The sequence below is a fragment of the Salmo trutta genome, chromosome 14, assembly GCF_901001165.1.
Source record: "Salmo trutta chromosome 14, fSalTru1.1, whole genome shotgun sequence".
Lineage (NCBI taxonomy): Eukaryota > Metazoa > Chordata > Actinopteri > Salmoniformes > Salmonidae > Salmo > Salmo trutta.
Window position 1 is genome coordinate 81,092,646 of NC_042970.1, and position 25,087 is coordinate 81,117,732.

At 47.5% G+C, this 25,087-nt stretch overlaps 1 protein-coding gene across 1 annotated transcript; it reads right to left on the reverse strand.

Annotated features, from left to right (window-relative positions):
• Positions 1 to 224: 224 nt before the first annotated feature.
• Positions 225 to 23,963, reverse strand: LOC115147900 (Na(+)/H(+) exchange regulatory cofactor NHE-RF2-like). The gene is made up of 6 exons (XM_029690159.1): positions 23,227 to 23,963; positions 18,185 to 18,502; positions 2,516 to 2,725; positions 1,617 to 1,770; positions 1,234 to 1,454; positions 225 to 765 (listed from the first exon to the last, which is right to left on the reverse strand). The coding sequence occupies exons 1-6, from the start codon at positions 23,431 to 23,433 to the stop codon at positions 604 to 606; spliced, it is 1,272 nt and encodes a 423-aa protein (XP_029546019.1). The 5' UTR covers positions 23,434 to 23,963; the 3' UTR covers positions 225 to 603.
• Between the last annotated feature and the right edge of the window lie 1,124 nt (positions 23,964 to 25,087).

The window sequence follows — 25,087 nt, forward strand, 5'->3', positions numbered from 1 at the left end:
AGGAGCCATGGAAACAAGTGCCAATTGTAACTGAGTCAATTATCCTGGCTAAATGAATCAACATGATTTATCCTCATCCTAAGGTACTGTGATAATCCATAGTAGGGGCATGTGGAGGTGTAGCAGACATGAGACGGTCATGGTTGCTCATGGTCACGTGATGCGGTAGCCCCGCTTGTGACTTCACAATAAGTGTTGGCCCTCAGACCATAGGGAATTTCCTCTTTGTCTAATAGTTAAGATGTTGGTTTGTACTGTGGGAGACCAGGGTTCAAATCCTGCTGGGGACAGAGGCTTTCTGTGTTTCTCTCAGAGTTTTTTAGGAGCCACTGCAGCCTTTTATCTTGATTGGCTGGTGAAGCTCTGTCACATGACACACCATAACGAATGTCAGCCGTGCGCAGCGGGCGGTAGTCCTATCGCCTCTGACCACAGAACATTGGCAGCCATTTTCTATTCATTTCCCATGATGAAATAGTTTCCGGGCTGATGATCTGCGCACGGCCAACACTGGTTATGGTGTGTCCTTGTGACAGACCTTTACCAACCTTGAAGGATTTAAGAACATTGTTGTGAAGGTTCTGTGTGGTTCCTGTGTGGTTCTCAGAAGTTGCTGAAGATCTCCTGTTTCTTGCTCCAGTCCATAGGGGGCGCTCTCTTCTTGCCGTGTTGGGCCCTCTCTTTGGCCTCGGCTGCCGTGGGGCTCAGATGCAGTCCGCTGTCCAGGAACGGGTCCGAAACACGGCGCTCATAATCCTCAGGGACCTAGAGAGATACACGTACGCAGGCACACACACACACAGGTATTCAGACACACGTATTATTTGAGTATCTGATATTTCAACTTTTTTCCCTGTATTTTAGTATTTTTAAAATACACAGCCCAAAACAAATCATTTTATTTGAGTATTCTAATGGTTATTTGTAAAATCCAAATAGTCTACCAAATTGTATTTGAGAGTATTTTCAAATACTTCTATCAAATACTATTTTCAAATACCTGAGTTAAATGTATGGGAGTGTATTTGAGTATTTTCAAAATACATAAAAAATATTAAACTACTTGTCTTTTCAAATAAAATATATCTGAATACTTACTCTGAATGTATGTAAAAGTAACTGAGATATTTGAACCCAGTTCTGCACATATTACATACATGTTACATATTACATACAACAAACCATAAACTAGCTACAGGATATACACACACACACACACACACACACACACACCTGAATGCTCATATCTGAGCTGCTGAATTCTGATTGGGTAGTCGAGCCACGTGAGTACTGGGATGCTGAGCTCCCATTGGTCTGAGAATTGGGCGAGCCGTTTGTGATTGGCGAGCCCATCAGGGTGACGTTGATGATTGGTGGATCCATTGGAGGGAGGTCAGTGGTTGAAGAGGGGGTGGGTGGGGCGCTGTCTGTCATTGGCTCGTCCACATAGACCTCTGGAACGCAGGAACAAACCACATGAGCAACTTGACAAAATCCTTAGAGATGAAGAGATGAATCCTTCAAACTGAAATATGTTTGTGGTCATTAATGGTTTAGATGCAAATATGGATTTCTGTCGAGAGAGAGAGAGAAAAGAAAGACAGTCATCCTTTGACCTTTGACATGTGTGCTGGTGGGCGTGACCCCGAGCCTCTTGAACAGCTCGTCTGTTTCCGCGTCGACCACCAGGAGGCATGCCTCATCCCCCCCGCCACGTATAAACGACACCACCTCTGAGTGTCTCAACGCCTCGATGTTCACTCCATTCACCTGGGGAGGAGAGGAGGATGAATGAATGGGTGGATGTTATTAGCCATATTTAATATGCTTATAGAGTTTATAGAGCTGCTTCAACCATTTGCCTCCATTTACCTGGGGAGGAGTAGTTTTACAGACAGACATTGGAAATAACAATTTGTTCTTAACTGACCTGCATGAATCTCTGTCAGGTATCTATAATCTCTGATTTATACATCTAGGACTGATTTTAAACTGGATTTGAAAATACTTGCTTTATTGCAAAATGTCTATATATTTTTTTGTGTGTGTGTCAATTGTGACAAAAAAGGTATGTATATGATTACTACCAAGTTGTTTTTTAGCAAATGACACAGAGCTGCAGTTACACAACCTGTCCAGCAGGTGGCACATGACTCCAGCCCCTGTGACTGGGATGGAAGCGAGAGAGAAAGCAGTGATCTGTAATCTGATTCGTTAAGCTCCGTGGCAACTTTAATTTTGCATATCTCTCTCTCTCGCTCTCTCTCATCCTACACATTCCTACTGTGTCCTGAATCACACACACACAAATGCACCCCCCACTCTCCCTCCCTCCCTCCCTCCCTCCCACACTAACCCTACAGGGTAACCTAACCTGCCAAAGTCCATGTAATCAGCTCTTATCTAAGCTAATCTCATCTGTGTGTGTGTGTGTGTGTGTGTGTGTCTGAGGTAACACACACACACACACACACACACACACACAGACAGTCTCTCTCTCTCTGTCTGGCCCTACCTCCACCAGCCTGTCCTGGGGTCTGAGGTCTGCGTGTTGGGCGGGGGACACGGGGTCCACGCTGCGTATGAACTGTCCTCGCCGTGTTCTGTCACTGTGCAGGTTGAACCCGTATCCCAGCTCCCCCTTCACCATCTGACACAGCCGGGGGAGGAGCTCCACCGTCGCCATGGGAAACTCTGTATCTAACGACGCTGTCTCCGATGGCAACTACAGAGAGAGAGACAGAAAGAGAGAGAGAGGAAACACAATGAAAGAAAAAGTTTGTAATTTAAAATCTAAGTTCTAATTTGGGTCAGTAGTGGTGGAACGTAACTCAAGAGTATTCTGATGACAGCTTTGAGGGTGAAGACCATAACAGACAGACAGTGAGTGAAGACCATAACAGACAGACAGACAGACAGTGAAGACCATAACAGACAGACAGCGAGTGAAGACCATAACAGACAGACAGACAGTGAGTGAAGACCATAACAGACAGACAGTGAGTGAAGACCATAACAGACAGACAGTGAGTGAAGACCATAACAGACAGACAGTGAGTGAAGACCATAACAGACAGACAGTGAGTGAAGACCATAACAGACAGACAGACAGTGAAGACCATAACAGACAGACAGCGAGTGAAGACCATAACAGACAGACAGACAGTGAGTGAAGACCATAACAGACAGACAGTGAGTGAAGACCATAACAGACAGACAGTGAGTGAAGACCATAACAGACAGACAGTGAGTGAAGACCATAACAGACAGACAGTGAGTGAAGACCATAACAGACAGACAGCGAGTGAAGACCATAACAGACAGACAGTGAGTGAAGACCATAACAGACAGACAGCGAGTGAAGACCATAACAGACAGACAGTGAGTGAAGACCATAACAGACAGACAGTGAGTGAAGTTGTCAAAAGTTAAATCAGTAGCTATATAGATGTATATCTAAATTATTAGTTCATCTGTTCAGATCTATTTCACTGAGACCCTACCTACCTACCTACCTACCTACCTACCTACCTCAGGCCCAGGGAAAGGGATGGATGGATCTGCCAGTGGTCTTTACAATGTGTCCCAAATGGCAACCTATTCCCTATATAGTGCACTACTTTAGACCAGTGCACTCTTCCCTATATAGTGCACTACTTTAGACCAGGGCCTATAGGGTGCCTTTTGGGACAGGTCTTCAGAGTAGGCAGGCTAAGTGGATATAGCTAAACCTCTCAGTCAGACCCAATGACTGGACCATAGTAAATATAGTACACATAGTACAGCTCTCTCCCTCACACACACACACACACACACACACACACACACACACACACACACACACACACACACACACACACACACACACACACACACACACACACAACCCACACACACCCTTCTCTGTCCCCATCCTCACGCTTTCTCTCTCGCTGTTCCAGAGTTGAAACAGGGATAATGTCATGGTAATGTGATCAGTCTTCTATAAGCGTGACCCAGTACTCTCTGTGTGACTGCACCAGAATACCTACACACATACACAATGTGGATGTGTGTGTCGCTGTCTGTCACAGTTTGTGCCATGGCAACAAACCAGAACACCTTGACGACTGGTTGCCATGGCTGACAGGGTGTTTAAGGTAAGTTGGAGTGTTAATGCTTCAGGACGTGGGGGGGGGGGGGGGGGAGACTTCTGATGTCTTGGTTGGCCTCTTTATGTCCTCCCTACACCAGCTAAATACAGAACCATATATACACTCTATATCTGTCTCTGTCCTAATCAACCAACCAACACACACCAGTCCCAAAACATATGTCTGGTTATAACATCAAACTGACCTCAAAAGCTCAAAGCCTGTCTATCTCCCTGGACGGTATTTATTTGGGGGTCAACTGGGGAATATCTCTGAAGTCACAGTTTTCCATGGCAAGGAAGAGGAGGCTGAAGAGGAGGCTGAAGAGGAGGCTGAGATGTGTGATGAGGGTCAGGGTTAAATTAGTTTCCTGCAGCAACGGAATTAGAAGTCTAGATAATGGCTGTTGGAGTTGAAGGTGAGAGATCAGCCGTAATAGATACCAGTAACCAGACAGCCAATAGATCAGCCGGTAACCAGACAGCCAATAGATCAGCCGTAATAGATACCAGTAACCAGACAGCCAATAGATCAGCCGTAATAGATACCAGTAACCAGACAGCCAATAGATCAGCCGTAATAGATACCGGTAACCAGACAGTCAGATTGATCAGCCGTAATAGATACCGGTAACCAGACAGTCAGATTGATCAGCCGTAATAGATACCAGTAACCAGACAGCCAATAGATCAGCCGGTAACCAGACAGTCAGATTGATCAGCCGTAATAGATACCAGTAACCAGACAGTCAGATTGATCAGCCGGTAACCAGACAGTCAGATTGATCAGCCCGTAATAGATACCAGTAACCAGACAGTCAGATTGATCAGCCGGTAACCAGACAGTCAGATTGATCAGCCGGTAACCAGACAGCCAATAGATCAGCCGGTAACCAGACAGTCAGATTGATCAGCCGGTAACCAGACAGTCAGATTGATCAGCCGGTAACCAGACAGTCAGATTGATCAGCCGGTAACCAGACAGTCAGATTGATCAGCCAGTACTGGAGCAGAGTGTTCCTATGAAGATAACAGTCTGGTTATGTAATGCAATAAGGGCGTCTGCCAGGATAACACAATATGCTACGGAACAATGCACTCTGTGTGTGGGTGTGTGGGTGTGTGTTTGTGCCACAGAACAATGCACTTTGACTAGAGTATATCAGTCATCTGTGATAGACATTACATACGAAACATCACACAATGGAGTTTTATGGGACAACGTGTGTGTGTGTGTGTGTGTGTGTCTGCAGACAAATGAAAAGCATTAGGCATAGAGGTGTTGACCATCACATGGTGAACTATTTATAGTTCTACAAATTAATAGCAACAAATACACTGTCTCTGTAATCCCTCTAACTAAACCATACTGTCTCTGTAATCCCTCTAAACCATACTGTCTCTGTAATCCCTCTAAACCATACTGTCTCTATAATCCCTCTAACTAAACCATTATGTCTCTGTAATCCCTCTAACTAAACGATACTGTCTCTGTAATCCCTCTAACTTAACCATACTGTCTCTGTAATCCCTCTAAACCATACTGTCTCTGTAATCCCTCTAAACCATACTGTCTCTGTAATCCCTCTAACTAAACCATACTGTCTCTGTAATCCCTCTAACTAAACCATACTGTCTCTGTAATCCCTCTAACTAAACCATACTGTCTCTGTAATCCCTCTAACTAAACCATACTGTCTCTGTAATCCCTCTAACTAAACCATACTGTCTCTGTAATCCCTCTTACTAAACCATACTGTCTCTGTAATCCCTCTAACTAAACCATTCTGTCTCTGTAATCCCTCTAACTAAACCATACTGTCTCTGTAATCCCTCTAACTAAACCATTCTGTCTCTGTAATCCCTCTAACTAAACCATACTGTCTCTGTAATCCCTCTAACTAAACCATACTGTCTCTGTAATCCCTCTAACTAAACCATACTGTCTCTGTAATCCCTCTAACTAAACCATACTGTCTCTGTAATCCCTCTAACTAAACCATACTGTCTCTGTAATCCCTCTAACTAAACCATACTGTCTCTGTAATCCCTCTAACTAAACCATACTGTCTCTGTAATCCCTCTAACTAAACCATACTGTCTCTGTAATCCCTCTAACTAAACCATACTGTCTCTGTAATCCCTCTAACTAAGCCATACTGTCTCTGTAATCCCTCTAACTAAACCATACTGTCTCTGTAATCCCTCTAACTAAACCATACTGTCTCTGTAATCCCTCTAACTAAGCCATACTGTCTCTGTAATCCCTCTAACTAAACCATACTTTCTCTGTAATCCCTCTAACTAAGCCAACTTCCTACGGGTTTCAATCAGAGGCACATAGCACTTGCCATTTAAAAGTACTTTCTGATTGAGCTGAAATCTGCAGCGTTTATCGTGAATATGACCTCGTTAACGGTAGTTCACTGCACTCGTCGCCAACATGCCATATACAGCGCATTCGGAAAGTATTCAGATCCCTTAAACCTTTTGCTACGTTACAGCCTTATTCTAAAATTCCCCTCATCAATCTACACACATTATGACAAACAATACTCCATTATGACAAACAATACTCCATTATGACAAACAATACTCCATTATGACAAACAATACTCCATTATGACAAACAATACTCCATTATGACAAACAATACTCCATTATGACAAACAATACTCCGTTATGACAAACAATACTCCATTATGACAAACAATACTCCATTATGACAAAGCAAAAACATGTTCTTATACATTTTTGCAATTATATTTTTTTTAAACCCTGAAATATCACATTTGCATAAGTATTCAGAGCCTTTACTCAGTACTTTGTTGAAGCACATTTGGCAGCGATTTACAGCCTCGAGTGTTCTTGGGTATGACGCTACAAGCTTGGCACACCTGTATTTGGGGAGTTTCTCCCATTCTTCCCTGCAGATCCTCTCAAGCTCTGTCAGGTTGGATGGGGAGTGTCGCTGCACAGCTATTTTCAGGTCTCTCCAGAGACGTTAGATTGGGTTCAAGTCTGGGCTCTGGCTGGGCCACACAAGGACATTCAGAGACTTGTCCCGAAGCCACTCCTGCGTTGTCTTGGCTGTGTGCTTAGGGTCGTTGTCCTGTTGGAAGGTGAACCTTTGCCCCAGTCTGAGGTCCTGAGCGCTCTGGAGCAGGTTTTCATCAAGGATCTCTCTGTACTTTGCTATGTTCATCTTTCTCTCGATCCTGACTAGTCTCCCAGTCCCTGCCACTGAAAAACATCCCCACAACATGATGCTGCCACCACCATGCTTCACCGTAGGGATGGTGCCAGGTTTCCTCCAGACGTGATGCTTGGCATTCAGGCCAAAAAGTTCAATCTTGGTTTCATCAGACCAGAGAATCTTGTTTCTGATGGTCTGAGAGTCTTTAGGTGCCTTTTGGCAAACTCCAAGTAGGCTGTCATGTGCCTTTTACTGAGGAGTGGCTTCCGTCTGGCCACTCTACCATAAAGGCCTGATTGGTGGAGTGCTGCAGAGATGGTTGTCCTTCTGGAAGGTTCTCCCATCTCCACAGAGGAACTCTGGAGCTCTGTCAATTTTGAGTCTCATAGCGAAGGGTCTAAATACTTATGTAAATAAGGTATTTCTGTTTTCGCTTTGTCATTATCGGGTATTGTGTGTAGATAGATTATTTATTTTATTTATTTCACCTTGATGAGGTAAAACATGAATTGAATCAATTTTAGAATAAACCTGTAACGTAACAAACACCTTGAAAAAGTCAATACTTTGTATTTTTTTGAATACTTTTCGAATGCAGAGTAGATGTGAACTAGACCACAGACAGGGGAACATGGATATAGCAACACGCGTGTGTGTCTGTCTGTGCTGCCAGTCTGTTAAACAACGCCCTTCCTCCTGCTTCATTTCATCTCAGAGTGTATTGTAGAAGCTACAGTACAGTATGTATGTCATCTGATAGGGCTGCATCAGTTCACCAGTAGTGACGCAACACCCTTCATACCTCCACAGGTAGGCCTACAGGGTGAAGAACATGCAAACAGGAGACAAAAGGGGAGAGGATGTGTTCTGAGAGTGTGTATGTGTGTGTGTGTATGTGTGTGTGTGTGTGTGTGTGTGTGTGTGTGTGTGTGTGTGTGTGTGTGTGTGTGTGTGTGTGTGTGTGTGTGTGTGTGTGTGTGTGTGTGTCGACAGAGAATGAGCAAGAAAAGGAGAAAGGGGGAGAAATATCTGCACAGTTTGAATACCTGTAGAATGCTGGGCCACCCACCACAGTTTGAATACCTGTAGAATGCTGGGCCACCCACCACAGTTTGAATACATGTAGAATGCTGGGCCACCCACCACAGTTTGAATACCTGTAGAATGCTGGGCCACCCACCACAGTTTGAATACCTGTAGAATGCTGGGCCACCCACCACAGTTTGAATGCCTGTAGAATGCTGGGCCACCCACCACAGTTTGAATACATGTAGAATGCTGGGCCACCCACCACAGTTTGAATACCTGTAGAATGCTGGGCCACCCACCACAGTTTGAATACCTGTAGAATGCTGGGCGTAACCCACCACAGTTTGAATACCTGTAGAATGCTGGGCCACCCACCACAGTTTGAATACATGTAGAATGCTGGGCCACCCACCACAGTTTGAATACCTGTAGAATGCTGGGCGTAACCCACCACAGTTTGAATACCTGTAGAATGCTGGGCCACCCACCACAGTTTGAATACCTGTAGAATGCTGGGCCACCCACCACAGTTTGAATACCTGTAGAATGCTGGGCCACCCACCACAGTTTGAATACCTGTAGAATGCTGGGCCACCCACCACAGTTTGAATGCCTGTAGAATGCTGGGCCACCCACCACAGTTTGAATACCTGTAGAATGCTGGGCGTAACCCACCACAGTTTGAATACCTGTAGAATGCTGGGCCACCCACCACAGTTTGAATACCTGTAGAATGCTGGGCCACCCACCACAGTTTGAATACCTGTAGAATGCTGGGCCACCCACCACAGTTTGAATACCTGTAGAATGCTGGGCCACCCACCACAGTTTGAATGCCTGTAGAATGCTGGGCCACCCACCACAGTTTGAATACCTGTAGAATGCTGGGCCACCCACCACAGTTTGAATACCTGTAGAATGCTGGGCGTAACCCACCACAGTTTGAATACCTGTAGAATGCTGGGCCACCCACCACAGTTTGAATACCTGTAGAATGCTGGGCCACCCACCACAGTTTGAATGCCTGTAGAATGCTGGGCCACCCACCACAGTTTGAATGCCTGTAGAATGCTGGGCCACCCACCACAGTTTGAATACCTGTAGAATGCTGGGCCTAACCCACCACAGTTTGAATGCCTGTAGAATGCTGGGCCACCCACCACAGTTTGAATGCCTGTAGAATGCTGGGCCACCCACCACAGTTTGAATGCCTGTAGAATGCTGGGCCACCCACCACAGTTTGAATACCTGTAGAATGCTGGGCCACCCACCACAGTTTGAATACCTGTAGAATGCTGGGCCACCCACCACAGTTTGAATACCTGTAGAATGCTGGGCCACCCACCACAGTTTGAATACATGTAGAATGCTGGGCCACCCACCACAGTTTGAATACCTGTAGAATGCTGGGCCACCCACCACAGTTTGAATACATGTAGAATGCTGGGCCACCCACCACAGTTTGAATGCCTGTAGAATGCTGGGCCACCCACCACAGTTTGAATACCTGTAGAATGCTGGGCCACCCACCACAGTTTGAATGCCTGTAGAATGCTGGGCCACCCACCACAGTTTGAATGCCTGTAGAATGCTGGGCCACCCACCACAGTTTGAATACCTGTAGAATTCTGGGCCACCCACCACAGTTTGAATACCTGTAGAATGCTGGGCCACCCACCACAGTTTGAATGCCTGTAGAATGCTGGGCCACCCACCACAGTTTGAATGCCTGTAGAATGCTGGGCCACCCACCACAGTTTGAATACCTGTAGAATGCTGGGCCACCCACCACAGTTTGAATACCTGTAGAATGCTGGGCCACCCACCACAGTTTGAATACCTGTAGAATGCTGGGCCACCCACCACAGTTTGAATACCTGTAGAATGCTGGGCCACCCACCACAGTTTGAATGCCTGTAGAATGCTGGGCCACCCACCACAGTTTGAATGCTTGTAGAATGCTGGGCCACCCACCACAGTTTGAATGCCTGTAGAATGCTGGGCCACCCACCACAGTTTGAATACCTGTAGAATTCTGGGCCACCCACCACAGTTTGAATACCTGTAGAATGCTGGGCCACCCACCACAGTTTGAATGCCTGTAGAATGCTGGGCCACCCACCACAGTTTGAATGCCTGTAGAATGCTGGGCCACCCACCACAGTTTGAATACCTGTAGAATGCTGGGCCTAACCCACCACAGTTTGAATGCCTGTAGAATGCTGGGCCACCCACCACAGTTTGAATACCTGTAGAATGCTGGGCCACCCACCACAGTTTGAATACCTGTAGAATGCTGGGCCACCCACCACAGTTTGAATACCTGTAGAATGCTGGGCCTAACCCACCACAGTTTGAATGCCTGTAGAATGTTGGGCCACCCACCACAGTTTGAATGCCTGTAGAATGCTGGGCCACCCACCACAGTTTGAATACCTGTAGAATGCTGGGCCACCCACCACAGTTTGAATACCTGTAGAATGCTGGGCGTAACCCACCACAGTTTGAATACCTGTAGAATGCTGGGCCACCCACCACAGTTTGAATACCTGTAGAATGCTGGGCCACCCACCACAGTTTGAATACCTGTAGAATGCTGGGCGTAACCCACCACAGTTTGAATACCTGTAGAATGCTGGGCCACCCACCACAGTTTGAATACCTGTAGAATGCTGGGCCACCCACCACAGTTTGAATACCTGTAGAATGCTGGGCCACCCACCACTATATTCCCTATTTAGTGCAATACTTTTGACCAGGGTCCATAGGTTAAAAGTAGTGCACTATATAAGGATAAGTGATGTGTAGTTCGTGAACGATTCCTTCTTTTTGAACGACTCTTTTTACTGACTCGAGAGTCATGATTCGTTTTTCTGAGTGACTTGTTCATTTTAGTCGGTCGTTTGACCTGCTTGTGCTGGCTGCAATGAGTCCTACAGGCGCATGAAAAGCCCGTTTCTGCTTGATCTGGAGGCTCTGTATGGAGGGTGTGACGCAAAGCGGAGCCTCCAGAGGCATGCAGAGGCCAAATTGAGCTCCATCCTGCATCGATGTTGTGACAATGTGGAGGGCTCCATATAGCTTTGCATTGACTTGATTGGTTGGAGGTAGGTCGGGGTGGGAGCTCCTGTATAAACGCAAACTGACTTCCTTGACAACAGCTATGCTCAACAGCTGAAGAAGTATGAGTTCCCTGACTTTTACAGAGTCTGTATCACCGTAAGTGCTGCACGGACAATGCAGACACTGACCAGGCAGCAGCTCTAACACAGGCTCCTTTGGCTCAGCGGCTGGAGTTTATATCTCAGTGCTCCAGAGACGTGCTCCATCCACCAACTGTCTGTCATATTTACGCGCAGGAAAATAGATCATGAGAAGAAACCTACATGTTTAGAACTGAAAAGGTGCAAGAATGAATGCAATTAATTGATTATTGAATGTTTTGATGGACACCGTTTTGTAGAACCAAAACATACACAGCCTCTGCTCAACAAACTCAATAACTAATCTTTCTGGGGGGGGGGGGCTGCAGTTCGCGAACGACTTTACCACCTTGCCCGGCTACCCAGACTACTTGCTCCGGTCCAAACGCTATGCCACGCCTATGGACGTTACTTCTCCGCAATGAGAAAGTATGCAGCGGAAGAGTCGTCAGGCTACCAATCACCCGGCAGTCAAGCAATGCATTCCGCCACGAGTCGTTCACAATCTAGTCCGGTTTCAAATGTATCAATAAATAATCTTACTTGTATGCCTAGCAATCAACAAATGTACATTGTTTAAAGCACACGTTTATAACTCTCAGCCACAAATGACCGCTCCAATAAGCCCCCTATGGTGAACTAGAGGATTGCAGAATCATGACTCTTTCGCGTTTTCTATTCGCCGGTAACGGGGCCTGCGAACTCTGAGCATTACTGCCTCAAATGAATGAAATATTAGTTATTTTGATTAAAAGATCTTAGTTAGTAAAAACAGCCGAACATCCCATCACTATAACAGGGATCTGCTCTAGTCCATGGGCAGACTGTGTGTATCTGACCTGCTCTAGTCCATGGACAGACTGTGTGTATCTGACCTGCTCTAGTCCATGGGCAGACTGTGTGTATCTGACCTGCTCTAGTCCATGGACAGACTGTGTGTATCTGACCTGCTCTAGTCCATGGACAGACTGTGTGTATCTGACCTGCTCTAGTCCATGGACAGACTGTGTGTATCTGACCTGCTCTAGTCCATGGACAGACTGTGTGTATCTGACCTGCTCTAGTCCATGGGCAGACTGTGTGTATCTGACCTGCTCTAGTCCATGGACAGACTGTGTGTATCTGACCTGCTCTAGTCCATGGACAGACTGTGTGTATCTGACCTGCTCTAGTCCATGGACAGACTGTGTGTATCTGACCTGCTCTAGTCCATGGGCAGACTGTGTGTATCTGACCTGCTCTAGTCCATGGACAGACTGTGTGTATCTGACCTGCTCTAGTCCATGGGCAGACTGTGTGTATCTGACCTGCTCTAGTCCATGGACAGACTGTGTGTATCTGACCTGCTCTAGTCCATGGACAGACTGTGTGTATCTGACCTGCTCTAGTCCATGGACAGACTGTGTGTATCTGACCTGCTCTAGTCCATGGACAGACTGTGTGTATCTGACCTGCTCTAGTCCATGGACAGACTGTGTGTATCTGACCTGCTCTAGTCCATGGACAGACTGTGTGTATCTGACCTGCTCTAGTCCATGGGCAGACTGTGTGTATCTGACCTGCTCTAGTCCATGGACAGACTGTGTATCTGACCTGCTCTAGTCCATGGACAGACTGTGTATCTGACCTGCTCTAGTCCATGGACAGACTGTGTGTATCTGACCTGCTCTAGTCCATGGACAGACTGTGTATCTGACCTGCTCTAGTCCATGGACAGACTGTGTGTATCTGACCTGCTCTAGTCCATGGACAGACTGTGTGTATCTGACCTGCTCTAGTCCATGGGACAGACTGTGTATGCCTGTATCTGACCTGCTCTAGTCCATGGGCAGACTGTGTGTATCTGACCTGCTCTAGTCCATGGACAGACTGTGTGTATCTGACCTGCTCTAGTCCATGGACAGACTGTGTGTATCTGACCTGCTCTAGTCCATGGACAGACTGTGTGTATCTGACCTGCTCTAGTCCATGGACAGACTGTGTGTATCTGACCTGCTCTAATCCATGGGCAGACTGTGTGTATCTGACCTGCTCTAGTCCATGGACAGACTGTGTATCTGACCTGCTCTAGTCCATGGGCAGACTGTGTGTATCTGACCTGCTCTAGTCCATGGACAGACTGTGTGTATCTGACCTGCTCTAGTCCATGGACAGACTGTGTATCTGACCTGCTCTGGTCCATGGACAGACTGTGTATCTGACCTGCTCTAGTCCATGGACAGACTGTGTGTATCTGACCTGCTCTAGTCCATGGACAGACTGTGTTTATCTGACCTGCTCTGGTCCATGGACAGACTGTGTATCTGACCTGCTCTAGTCCATGGACAGACTGTGTGTATCTGACCTGCTCTGGTCCATGGACAGACTGTGTATCTGACCTGCTCTGGTCCATGGACAGACTGTGTATCTGACCTGCTCTAGTCCATGGACAGACTGTGTATCTGACCTGCTCTAGTCCATGGACAGACTGTGTATCTGACCTGCTCTAGTCCATGGACAGACTGTGTATCTGACCTGCTCTAGTCCATGCCTGACGGCTGATTCCCTCTAACTCTGATCTCTCCTCAACAACACAGGTGTGTTTGACCGCAGAGTGGGAGGTAGAATAAGATAGAGAGAGTGTGTGTGTGTCTGTGTGTGTGTGTGTGTGTGTGTGTGTGTGTGTGTGTGTGTGTGTGTGTGTGTGTGTGTGTGTGTGTGTGTGTGTGTGTGTGTGTGTGTGTGTGTGTACCAACACAGATAACAGCTATATGCCGGAAGCTCGATTAATCACAAACAACATCTCATTGCTCTTACTCTCTCTCTCTCTCTCTCTCTCTCTCTCTCTCTCTCTCTCGCCTCGCTGCTCGTTCATTCACTAGCAGAAATAGACGCCTGTCTAATTGAAGCACTGGTTAGTAGAATGGATTTAAATAGATTCCAATTCAGGCACTGGTCACAGTATGTAGGATTTAAACCAATCACAGCCCACCAGGTGCCTGTCTGATCCTGATTACCTGACAGGTAAAACAACACTGTCGGCTTCCCTCCTTTTCCCTCCTCTCCTCTCCTCTCCCCTCCCCTCCTCACATGTCTGTCTGTCTGTCTGTCTGTCTGTCTGTCTGTCTGTCTGTCTGTCTGTCTGTCTGTCTGTCTGTCTATATTTATCTCAACTGGGTCAGACCAGTTTACCATCTGTTTCTCCAGACCAATTCACTCCCCTCCTCTCATGTCTGTCTGTCTGTCTGTCTGTCTGTCTGTCTGTCTGTCTGTCTGTCTGTCTGTCTGTCTGTCTGTCTGTCTGTCTGTCTGTCTGTCTGTCTGTCTGTCTCTGTCTGTGTCTCTGTCTGTCTGTCTGTCTGTCTGTCTGTCTGTCTGTCTGTGTCTGTCTGTCTGTCTGTCTGTCTGTCTGTCTGTCTGTCTGTCTGTCTGTCTGTCTGTCTGTCTGTCTGTCTGTCTGTCTGTCTGTCTGTCTATATTTATCTCAACTGGGTCAGACCAGTTTACCATCTGTTTCTCCAGACCAATTCACTCCCCTCCCCTCCTCTCATGTCTGTCTGTCTGTCTGTCTGTCTGTCTGTCTGTCTGTCTGTCTGTCTGTCTGTCTGTCTGTCTGTCTGTCTGTCTGTCTGTCTGTCTGTCTGTCTGTTTCTCCAGACCAATTCACTCTCCTCCTCTCAGAGTACACAGTGAATTCCCATATTCACAAAGTGTCTCAAAGTAGGACTGCTGATCTAATATCAGTTTCACCTTGTTTTTTTTGGTATTTTTACCCATTTCCTCCCCAATTGGTAGTTACAGTCTTGTCCCGTCGCTGCAACTGCCCTATGAACTCGAGATAGGTGAAGGTCAAGAGCCGTGCGACCTCCGAATCACGACTCCGCCAAGCTGCACTGCTTCTTGACACACTGCTCGTTTAACCCGGAAACCAGCCTCACCAATGTGTCGGAGGAAACACCGTACAGCTGGTGACCTAGGTCAGCTTGCACGCGCCCTGCCCACCACAAGGAGTTGCTAGAGTGCGATGGGACAAGGAAATCCCGGCCGGCCAAACCCTCCCCTAACCCAGACGACACTTGGCCAATTGTGCGCCGTCTCATGGGTCTCTCGGTCACGGCCAGGTGTGACACAGCCTGGGATTGAACCCGGGACTGTAGTGATACCTAAAAACCGCTGCGCCACTCGGGAGATAAGTTTCACCTTTTTAGATTATAATGAATAAGACTAAATGGACAGGAGGGGACCTGATCCTTGATCAGCACTCCAACTCCTACACACTTTGTGGATACAGACCCTGCAATTCAAGTTAGGAGCTGAACAGCTTAACTGAAAAGGAAGGGTTAACTATTGTAACCCTGGTATAATAGTGAGCCAATTTTTTAAAAACATTTAGCAGACACTCTTATCCAAAGTGGTTACAGTAGTGTGTCTATAAATTTGCGTACTGGCCCCCCCGTGGGAATCAAATCCACAGCCCTGGTGTTGCAAGCACCATGCTCTACCACCTGATCCACACAGGACCCACATCCCTGGTGTTGCAAGCACCATGCTCTACCACCTGATCCACACAGGACCCACAGCCCTGGCGTTGCAAGCACCATGCTCTACCAACTGATCCACACAGGACCCACAGCCCTGGCGTTGCAAGCACCATGCTCTACCACCTGATCCACACAGGACCCACAGCCCTGGCGTTGCAAGCACCATGCTCTACCAACTGATCCACACAGGACCCACAGCCCTGGCGTTGCAAGCACCATGCTCTACCACCTGATCCACACAGGACCCACAGTCCTGGCGTTGCAAGCACCATGCTCTACCAACTGATCCACAGAGGACCCACAGCCCTGGCGTTGCAAGCACCATGCTCTACCACCTGATCCACACAGGACCCACAGCCCTGGTGTTGCAAGCACCATGCTCTACCACCTGATCCACACAGGACCCACAGCCCTGGAGTTGCAAGCACCATGCTCTACCAACTGATCCACACAGGACCCACAGCCCTGGCGTTGCAAGCACCATGCTCTACCACCTGATCCACACAGGACCCACAGCCCTGGCGTTGCAAGCACCATGCTCTACCAACTGATCCACACAGGACCCACAGCCCTGGCGTTGCAAGCACCATGCTCTACCACCTGATCCACACAGGACCCACAGTCCTGGCGTTGCAAGCACCATGCTCTACCAACTGATCCACAGAGGACCCACAGCCCTGGCGTTGCAAGCACCATGCTCTACCACCTGATCCACACAGGACCCACAGCCCTGGTGTTGCAAGCACCATGCTCTACCACCTGATCCACACAGGACCCACAGCCCTGGAGTTGCAAGCACCATGCTCTACCAACTGATCCACACAGGACCCACAGCCCTGGCGTTGCAAGCACCATGCTCTACCAACTGATCCACACAGGACCCACAGCTCTGGCGTTGCAAGCACCATGCTCTACCACCTGATCCACACAGGACCCACAGCCCTGGTGTTGCAAGCACCATGCTCTACCAACTGATCCACACAGGACCCACAGCCCTGGCGTTGCAAGCACCATGCTCTACCAACTGATCCACACAGGACCCACAGCCCTGGCGTTGCAAGCACCATGCTCTACCACCTGATCCACACAGGACCCACAGCCCTGGCGTTGCAAGCACCATGCTCTACCAACTGATCCACACAGGACCCACAGCCCTGGCGTTGCAAGGACCATGCTCTACCAACTGATCCACACAGGACCCACAGCCCTGGCGTTGCAAGCACCATGCTCTACCACCTGATCCACACAGGACCCACAGCCCTGGCGTTGCAAGCACCATGCTCTACCAACTGATCCACACAGGACACACAGCCCTGGCGTTGCAAGGACCATGCTCTACCAACTGATCCACACAGGACCCACAGCCCTGGCGTTGCAAGCACCATGCTCTACCACCTGATCCACACAGGACCCACAGCCCTGGCGTTGCAAGCACCATGCTCTACCAACTGATCCACACAGGACCCACAGCCCTGGCGTTGCAACCACCATGCTCTACCAACTGATCCACACAGGACCCACAGCCCTGGCGTTGCAAGCACCATGCTCTACCAACTGATCCACACAGGACCCACAGCCCTGGCGTTGCAAGCACCATGCTCTACCACCTGATCCACACAGGACCCACAGCCCTGGCGTTGCAAGCACCATGCTCTACCAACTGATCCACACAGGACCCACAGCCCTGGCGTTGCAAGCACCATGCTCTACCAACTGATCCACACAGGACCCACAGCCCTGGCGTTGCAAGCACCATGCTCTACCAACTGATCCACACAGGACCCACAGCCCTGGCGTTGCAAGCACCATGCTCTACCAACTGATCCACACAGGACCTGTAGTGGACACTCTTGCAGCCAGTCCCAAATCGTTCCCTATCCCTTCACCTTGGCCCTAACCCCTCGATGTTAGTGTGGCTAAAGGTGTTAGTAGGTTCAGCTTCCACCTTACAGATCTGAAAACATTGAAGGGTTAGGGCCGAGCGGAGGAAGGTAGCGAACTGGGACCACCTAGCAGCGCTAGGTTCACTAGAAATGAAATACAACTGTTTTTGTGCTTAGAGAGTGACCAAGTATCCCCACTGAATAGATACCATCTACCTTACCACATCACCTACCCTTTTCTTGGTGCCAATCATCAGGCTTGACGTCGGCGATCGTGTATCCATCCTTCTGGGTGAGGCAGAGGTGTGTCTGAGGGCTTTAGTGAGGATGTGTATGGGTGAGGGTGAGAGGACTTCCCCCTGGGCTACAGGGGAGGCTGAGGGGGAGGTGAAGGGGGAGGGCCGGGGAGAGAGATTGCCCATCTCAACGGCGAGGTCCTCTGTGCAGGCCAGCCCGTGACCACGCAGGTAATCATCTGTCTCTTTGTCGACGACCAGCAACCTGGTGCGATGCTCCACTGCTCTGATTCGATACACGACCTATAGGTGGAAGAGGGTGATGGAGACAGCAACACAATTACACCCAACCAAATCATGACAAAACAAAAACATCATTACTTGACACATTGGAAAGAATTAACAAAAAAACAGAGCAAACTAGAATTCTATTTGGCCCTAAACAGAGAGTACACAGTGGCAGAATACCTGACCACTGTGACTGACCCAAATTTAAGCTGTACTTCCTAACCTCCTGCCAAATGTATGACCATATTAGAGACACATATTTCCCTCAGATTACACAGATCCACAAAGAATTCAAAAACTAACCTGATAAACTCTCATATCTACTGGGTGAAATACCACAGTGTTACATCACAGCAGCAAGATTTGTGACCTGTTGCCACAAGAAAAGGGCAACCAGTGAAGAACAAACACCATTGTAAACACAACCCATATTTATGTTTAATTATTTTCCCCATTAACCATTTGTACATCATTACAACACTGTATATATACATAATATGACATTTGAAATGTCTTTATTATTTTGAAACTTCTGTATGTTAAATGTTTACTGTTTATTTTTATTGTTTATTTCACTTGTGTATATTATCTACTTTGCTTGCTTTGGCAACGTTAACATATGTTTCCTGTGCCAATAAAGCCCCTTGAATTGAATTGAATTGAATTGAATTGAGAGAGAGGAGGGGAGCGAGGGAGGAGGGGAGAGAGGAGAGATATAGGGAGAAAAAGAGAGAGGGAGGAGGGGAGAGAGGAGAGATATAGGGAGAAAAAGAGAGAGGGAGGAGGGGAGAGAGGAGAGATATAGGGAGAAAAAGACAGAGGGGGAGGGGAGAGAGGAGAGTTATAGGGAGAAAAAGAGAGAGGGAGGAGGGGAGAGAGGAGAGATATAGGGAGAAAAAGAGAGAGGGAGGAGGGGAGAGAGGAGAGATATAGGGAGAAAAAGACAGAGGGGGAGGGGAGAGAGGAGAGTTATAGGGAGAAAAAGAGAGAGGGAGGAGGGGAGAGAGGAGAGATATAGGGAGAAAAAGAGAGAGGAGAGATATAGGGAGAAAAAGAGAGAGGGAAGAGGGGAGAGAGGAGAGATAGATGGAGAAAAGAGAGAGGGAGGAGGGGAGAGAGGAGAGATAGAGGGAGAAAAAGAGAGAGGAGAGATATAGGGAGAAAAAGAGAGAGGGGAGATATAGGGAGAAAAAGAGAGAGGGAAGAGGGGAGAGAGGAGAGATAGAGGGAGAAAAAGAGAGAGGGAGGAGGGGAGAGAGGAGAGATAGAGGGAGAAAAAGAGAGAGGGAGGAGGGGAGAGAGGAGAGATAGAGGGAGAAAAAGAGAGAGGGGGATAAATGATTAACTGCTTTCACATTTTTGTTGAACCGTTCATAGTCATGTCAATAAAGCTCAAATTGTGAGAGGGAGTGACAGATGGATTAGAGAGAGAGGGAGGAAAAACAACGGAGAGCAAAGTAAGGAGGAGAGAGAGAGATGAAAAGGAGAACGAGAGAAGATATTTTAGATGGGTTGAGGAATAATGACAGAGCCAACAGAGGGATGGTGGCAGAGGACAAGGAAGAAGGGAGAGAGAGAGAGAGAGAGTAGTGGGTTAACATGGAGAGTAGGGTTGTCAATTCCATTTCAATTAAGAGAGTAAACCAAATTCCAATTCCAAATTTTCCTCATTGAAAAGCATTGAAGAGAATTAGATTTTCAGTGCAGCCTACTTCCTGAATGGGCTGGAATTGAACTGGAATTGACCCCAACCCTGCTGGAGACAGGGGTAGTTAAAGGGTTAAAAGGTGATCCGACCACATCTCGGGCAAATAGCTGTTGGTGTGACAACCTCAACCCAGTTCGAAAGACCTGAGTTTGTTTTCAACAAGACTAACACACATAGACCCAGCTCCACAATACCTTCCATTGATTCCCATAACAATAAGGACTCATTTGACCCAGTTCACTGTCCATCCCATAAGGCTACAGGAAGTAGTCTGTCATGTCTTTTTCGTTATGTGTCGGACCCCCGGAAATCTAGATGCTGACGTCGGCTAAATGGGATCTAATCACATCTAAATCTGATCAATCAGGTAGAAGGTAACCTGTTGTCTGTGGTTCACACGCATACTGTAACACACACACACACACACACACACACACACACACACACACACTGGAACACACACACACACACTGTAACACACACACACACACACACACACACACACACACACACACACACACACACACACACACACACTGGAACACACACACACACACATACTGTAACACACACACACACACACACACACACTGGAACACACACATACTGTAACACACACACACACACACACACACACACACACACACACACACACACACTGGAACACACACACACACACACTGTAACACACACACACACACACACATACTGTAACACACACACACACACTGGAACACACACACACACACACACACATACTGTAACACACACACACACACTGGAAGACACACGCACACACTGTAACACACACACACACACACTGTAACACACACACACACACACTGGAACACACACACACACACACACACTGTAACACACACACACACACTGTAACACACACACACACACACACATACTGTAACACACACACACACACTGGAAGACACACGCACACACTGTAACACACACACACACACACTGTAACACACACACACACACTGGAACACACACACACACACACACACTGTAACACACACACACACACTGTAACACACACACACACACTGGAACACACACACACACACACACTGTAACACACACACACACACACACTGTAACACACACACACACACTGGAACACACACACACACACACACACTGTAACACACACACACACACTGTAACACACACACACATACTGTAACACACACACACACACACACACACACACACACACACACTGGAACACACACACACACACACACACACACACACACACACGCATACTGTAACACACACACACACGCATACTGTAACACACACACACACATACTGTAACACACACACACACACTGGAACACACACACGCATACTGTAACACACACACACACACACTGGAACACACACACGCATACTGTAACACACACACACACACACACTGGAACACACACACGCATACTGTAACACACACACACACACTGGAACACACACACGCATAGTGTAACACACACACACACGCATACTGTAACACACACACACACTGTAACACACACACACACACTGTAACACACACAGACACACTGGAGTCGCACTCACACACACACACACTGACTGGAGTCGCACTCACTCACACACACACACACACTGGAGTCGCACTCACACACACACTCACACACACTGGAGTCGCACTCACTCACACACACACACACTGGAGTCGCACTCACACACACACACACACACTGGAGTCGCACTCACTCACACACACACACACTGGAGTCGCACTCACACACACACACACACACACTGGAGTCGCACTCACTCACACACACACACACACACACTGGAGTCGCACTCACTCACACACACACACACACTGGAGTCGCACTCACACACACACTCACACACACTGGAGTCGCACTCACACACACACTTACACTCACTGGAGTCGCACTCACACACACACACACTCACTGGAGTCGCACTCACTCACACACACACACTGGAGTCGCACTCACTCACACACTCACTGGAGTCGCACTCACTCACACACACACTCACTGGAGTCGCACTCACTCACACACACACTCACTGGAGTCGCACTCACTCACACACACACTCACTGGAGTCGCACTCACACACACACTCACTGGAGTCGCACTCACTCACACACACACACACATTGGAGTCGCACTCACTCACACACACACTCACTGGAGTCGCACTCACTCACACACACACACACACTGGAGTCGCACTCACTCACACACACACTCACTGGAGTCGCACTCACTCACACACACACTCACTGGAGTCGCACTCACACACACACTCACTGGAGTCGCACTCACTCACACACACACTCACTGGAGTCGCACTCACTCACACACACACTCACTGGAGTCGCACTCACTCACACACACACACACTGGAGTCGCACTCACTCACACACACACTCACTGGAGTCGCACTCACTCACACACTCACACACTGGAGTCGCACTCACACACACACTCACACACACACACACAGAGAGACAGAAGAGAGAGAATACCTAAAAACTGTGACTGACCAAAAACGAAGGAAAGCTTTGACTATGTACAGATTCAGTGAGCACTGCCTTGCTATTGAGAAAGGCCACTGTAGGCAGACCTGTCTCTCAAGGGAAGACAGGCTGTGTGCAACACTGCCCACAAAATGAGGTGGAAACTGAGCTGCACTTCCTGCACTTTCTGCCACAAGAAAAGAGCAACAAGTGAAGAACAAACACCATTGTAAATACAGCTCATATTTTTGTTTATTTATTTTCCCTTTTGTACTTCAACTATTTGCTCATCATTACAACACTGTACATACCCATAATGTAACATTTGAAATGTCTCTATTATTTTGAAACTTTCGTGAGTGTAATGTTTACTGTTCATTTCTGATTATTTCACTTTTGTTTATCCATTTCACTTGCTTTGGCAATGTAAACATATGTTTCCCATGACAATAAAGCCCTTTGAAATTAATTGACAGAGAAAGCACTCACTTGATGGTGCGTCTCGTCCTCCACGTTTTCCCCGTTCACTTCCACGACCCGGTCCCCCGCGCGCAGCCCCGAAAGCTCCGCGGACGAACCGGGTTCCACTTTCCGTATGAACTGTCCGCCTTTATTCCGCTCGCCGTGAAGGTGAAAGCCGTAGCCGCGCGGCCCTTTCGTTAGGAAACAAAGCCGTGGTCTCAGCTCCCACTCCATTCTATAGAATGTCCGTGTGAAAAATGTAGAGTCCGATGAAAATGTAAAGTTCCTCAAACCGGGAACCAGGTTGGGTTAAGCTACCTATCCCAGGTAGGACAGGCGTTTCAGTCCGAAGGAACGATCACAGACATCCGCGGCCCAAAACACCCCTTTCACCATGATGATGCGCACTGGTGTGACTGTGCTGAACACAGACAAAAGTATCCAAACCACAAAGTAAAGAAATATACACGTTGGCTACTCAAAAGGAGGAGAGATGTCAATCAATCCGAAACAGCAGCATACAGTCTAACACTAACTCTCCAGTCCCCGGGGCTGGAAAAACGATAACCGTAAAGTTGTTCAACTAGGACACTGTCGTTAGTTCAATTACCGTAGATTACCTCGAGCCTACCCGAGGGTTTATCCAGAAGATCAGAGATTAGGGAATAGCTGCTTCACACACACACAGTAGCCTAAATCCCCGTGTGTGTGTGACGGCGATCCTGCCCCACTCCGCGCTACAGTGGCAATGACGAATAGCAACAGGTGCCTCTGCGTTCCGTTCTGTTCGCACCTGCACAGCGCGACACACACACTCCGCTGTAAAAACACTCCTGGGAGAAATATGATGATACATTGCCCATATAGGCTAAAACAGATCCAGGAAGCGCTTATATACCTGCTGCCCGAATCCCACGCCTGATAATACATCTATTTCCCGTTATATAGTCTGGATACACTGATTTAAAGTCAGTTTTGCACACCCCAGTCTAATGGTTAAGGTCGGGCTTGAGGGAGGGTGATCTGATCCTAGATTGCACTGCCTATGAGCAACTTCTACTTGGGGCCGGTCGTTTCAGGATTGCGACCTGGATAAGAGGGAAGTCTTCCTCATCTGCTGGCTGTGAAAGAAAGAGACAGAGGAAGAGAGAGATAGAGGGGGAGGAAGAGAGATAGAGAGAGGCTGTGAGAGGGAGGAAGAGAGGCTGAGAGAGGGAGGAAGAGAGAGATATAGAGAGACAGAGAGGCTGACAGAGGGAGGAAGAGAGAGATAGAGAGAGACAGAGTACACTCTAAAAATTGGGGGTTCAACAAGGGTTCTTCTAAGATCCTCAACGTTCTTTGAAGAACCTTAGGGTTCTTGGCACTGAAAATTGCCCCCAAAAGGTTCTTCCAAGAACCCCATAGGAGGTGGGGCTCATCGAGGAACCTCCTTAGTTGTTGGGGGTTCTTGCAGGAGTCTAACTGTCCATCTGAAGCATTTTGATTTGAATTGAAAAGGACAGCAGGTGCAGGAACTGAACTGAAGAATGTAAAGAGCTCCTCAATTTAAGGTCCCTTATACAATCTAAATGGATATTGTTTTATCCATTTATCTTTTCATATTTGTACAAATCTTTCTAAAACAGAAAATGGATACAATTCAATGGAAATCAATCAATAAAGAGGTAAGAATATGTTGAAGACTATAAGAATATGTACTGTAGGCTATAAGAATATGTACTGTAGTCTATTAGAATATGTACTGTAGTCTATTAGAATATGTACTGTTGTCTATAAGAATATGTACTGTAGTCTATTAGAATATGTACGGTAGTCTATTAGAATATGTACTGTAGGCTATAAGAATATGTACTGTAGTCTATAAGAATATGTACTGTAGGCTATA

What these genes read in the sequence shown, in the direction of transcription:
- LOC115147900 (XM_029690159.1), bottom strand. Translation starts at nt 23,433, where the DNA reads ATGGAGTGGGAGCTGAGACCACGGCTTTGTTTCCTAACGAAAGGGCCG. An exon ending in AGGACGAGACGCACCATCAA is followed by an intron (nt 18,503 to 23,226) that starts GTGAGTGCTTTC and finishes TTCCACCTATAG; the next exon opens with GTCGTGTATCGAATCAGAGC. An exon ending in CACCAGCACACATGTCAAAG is followed by an intron (nt 1,455 to 1,616) that starts GTCAAAGGATGA and finishes CCTGCGTTCCAG; the next exon opens with AGGTCTATGTGGACGAGCCA.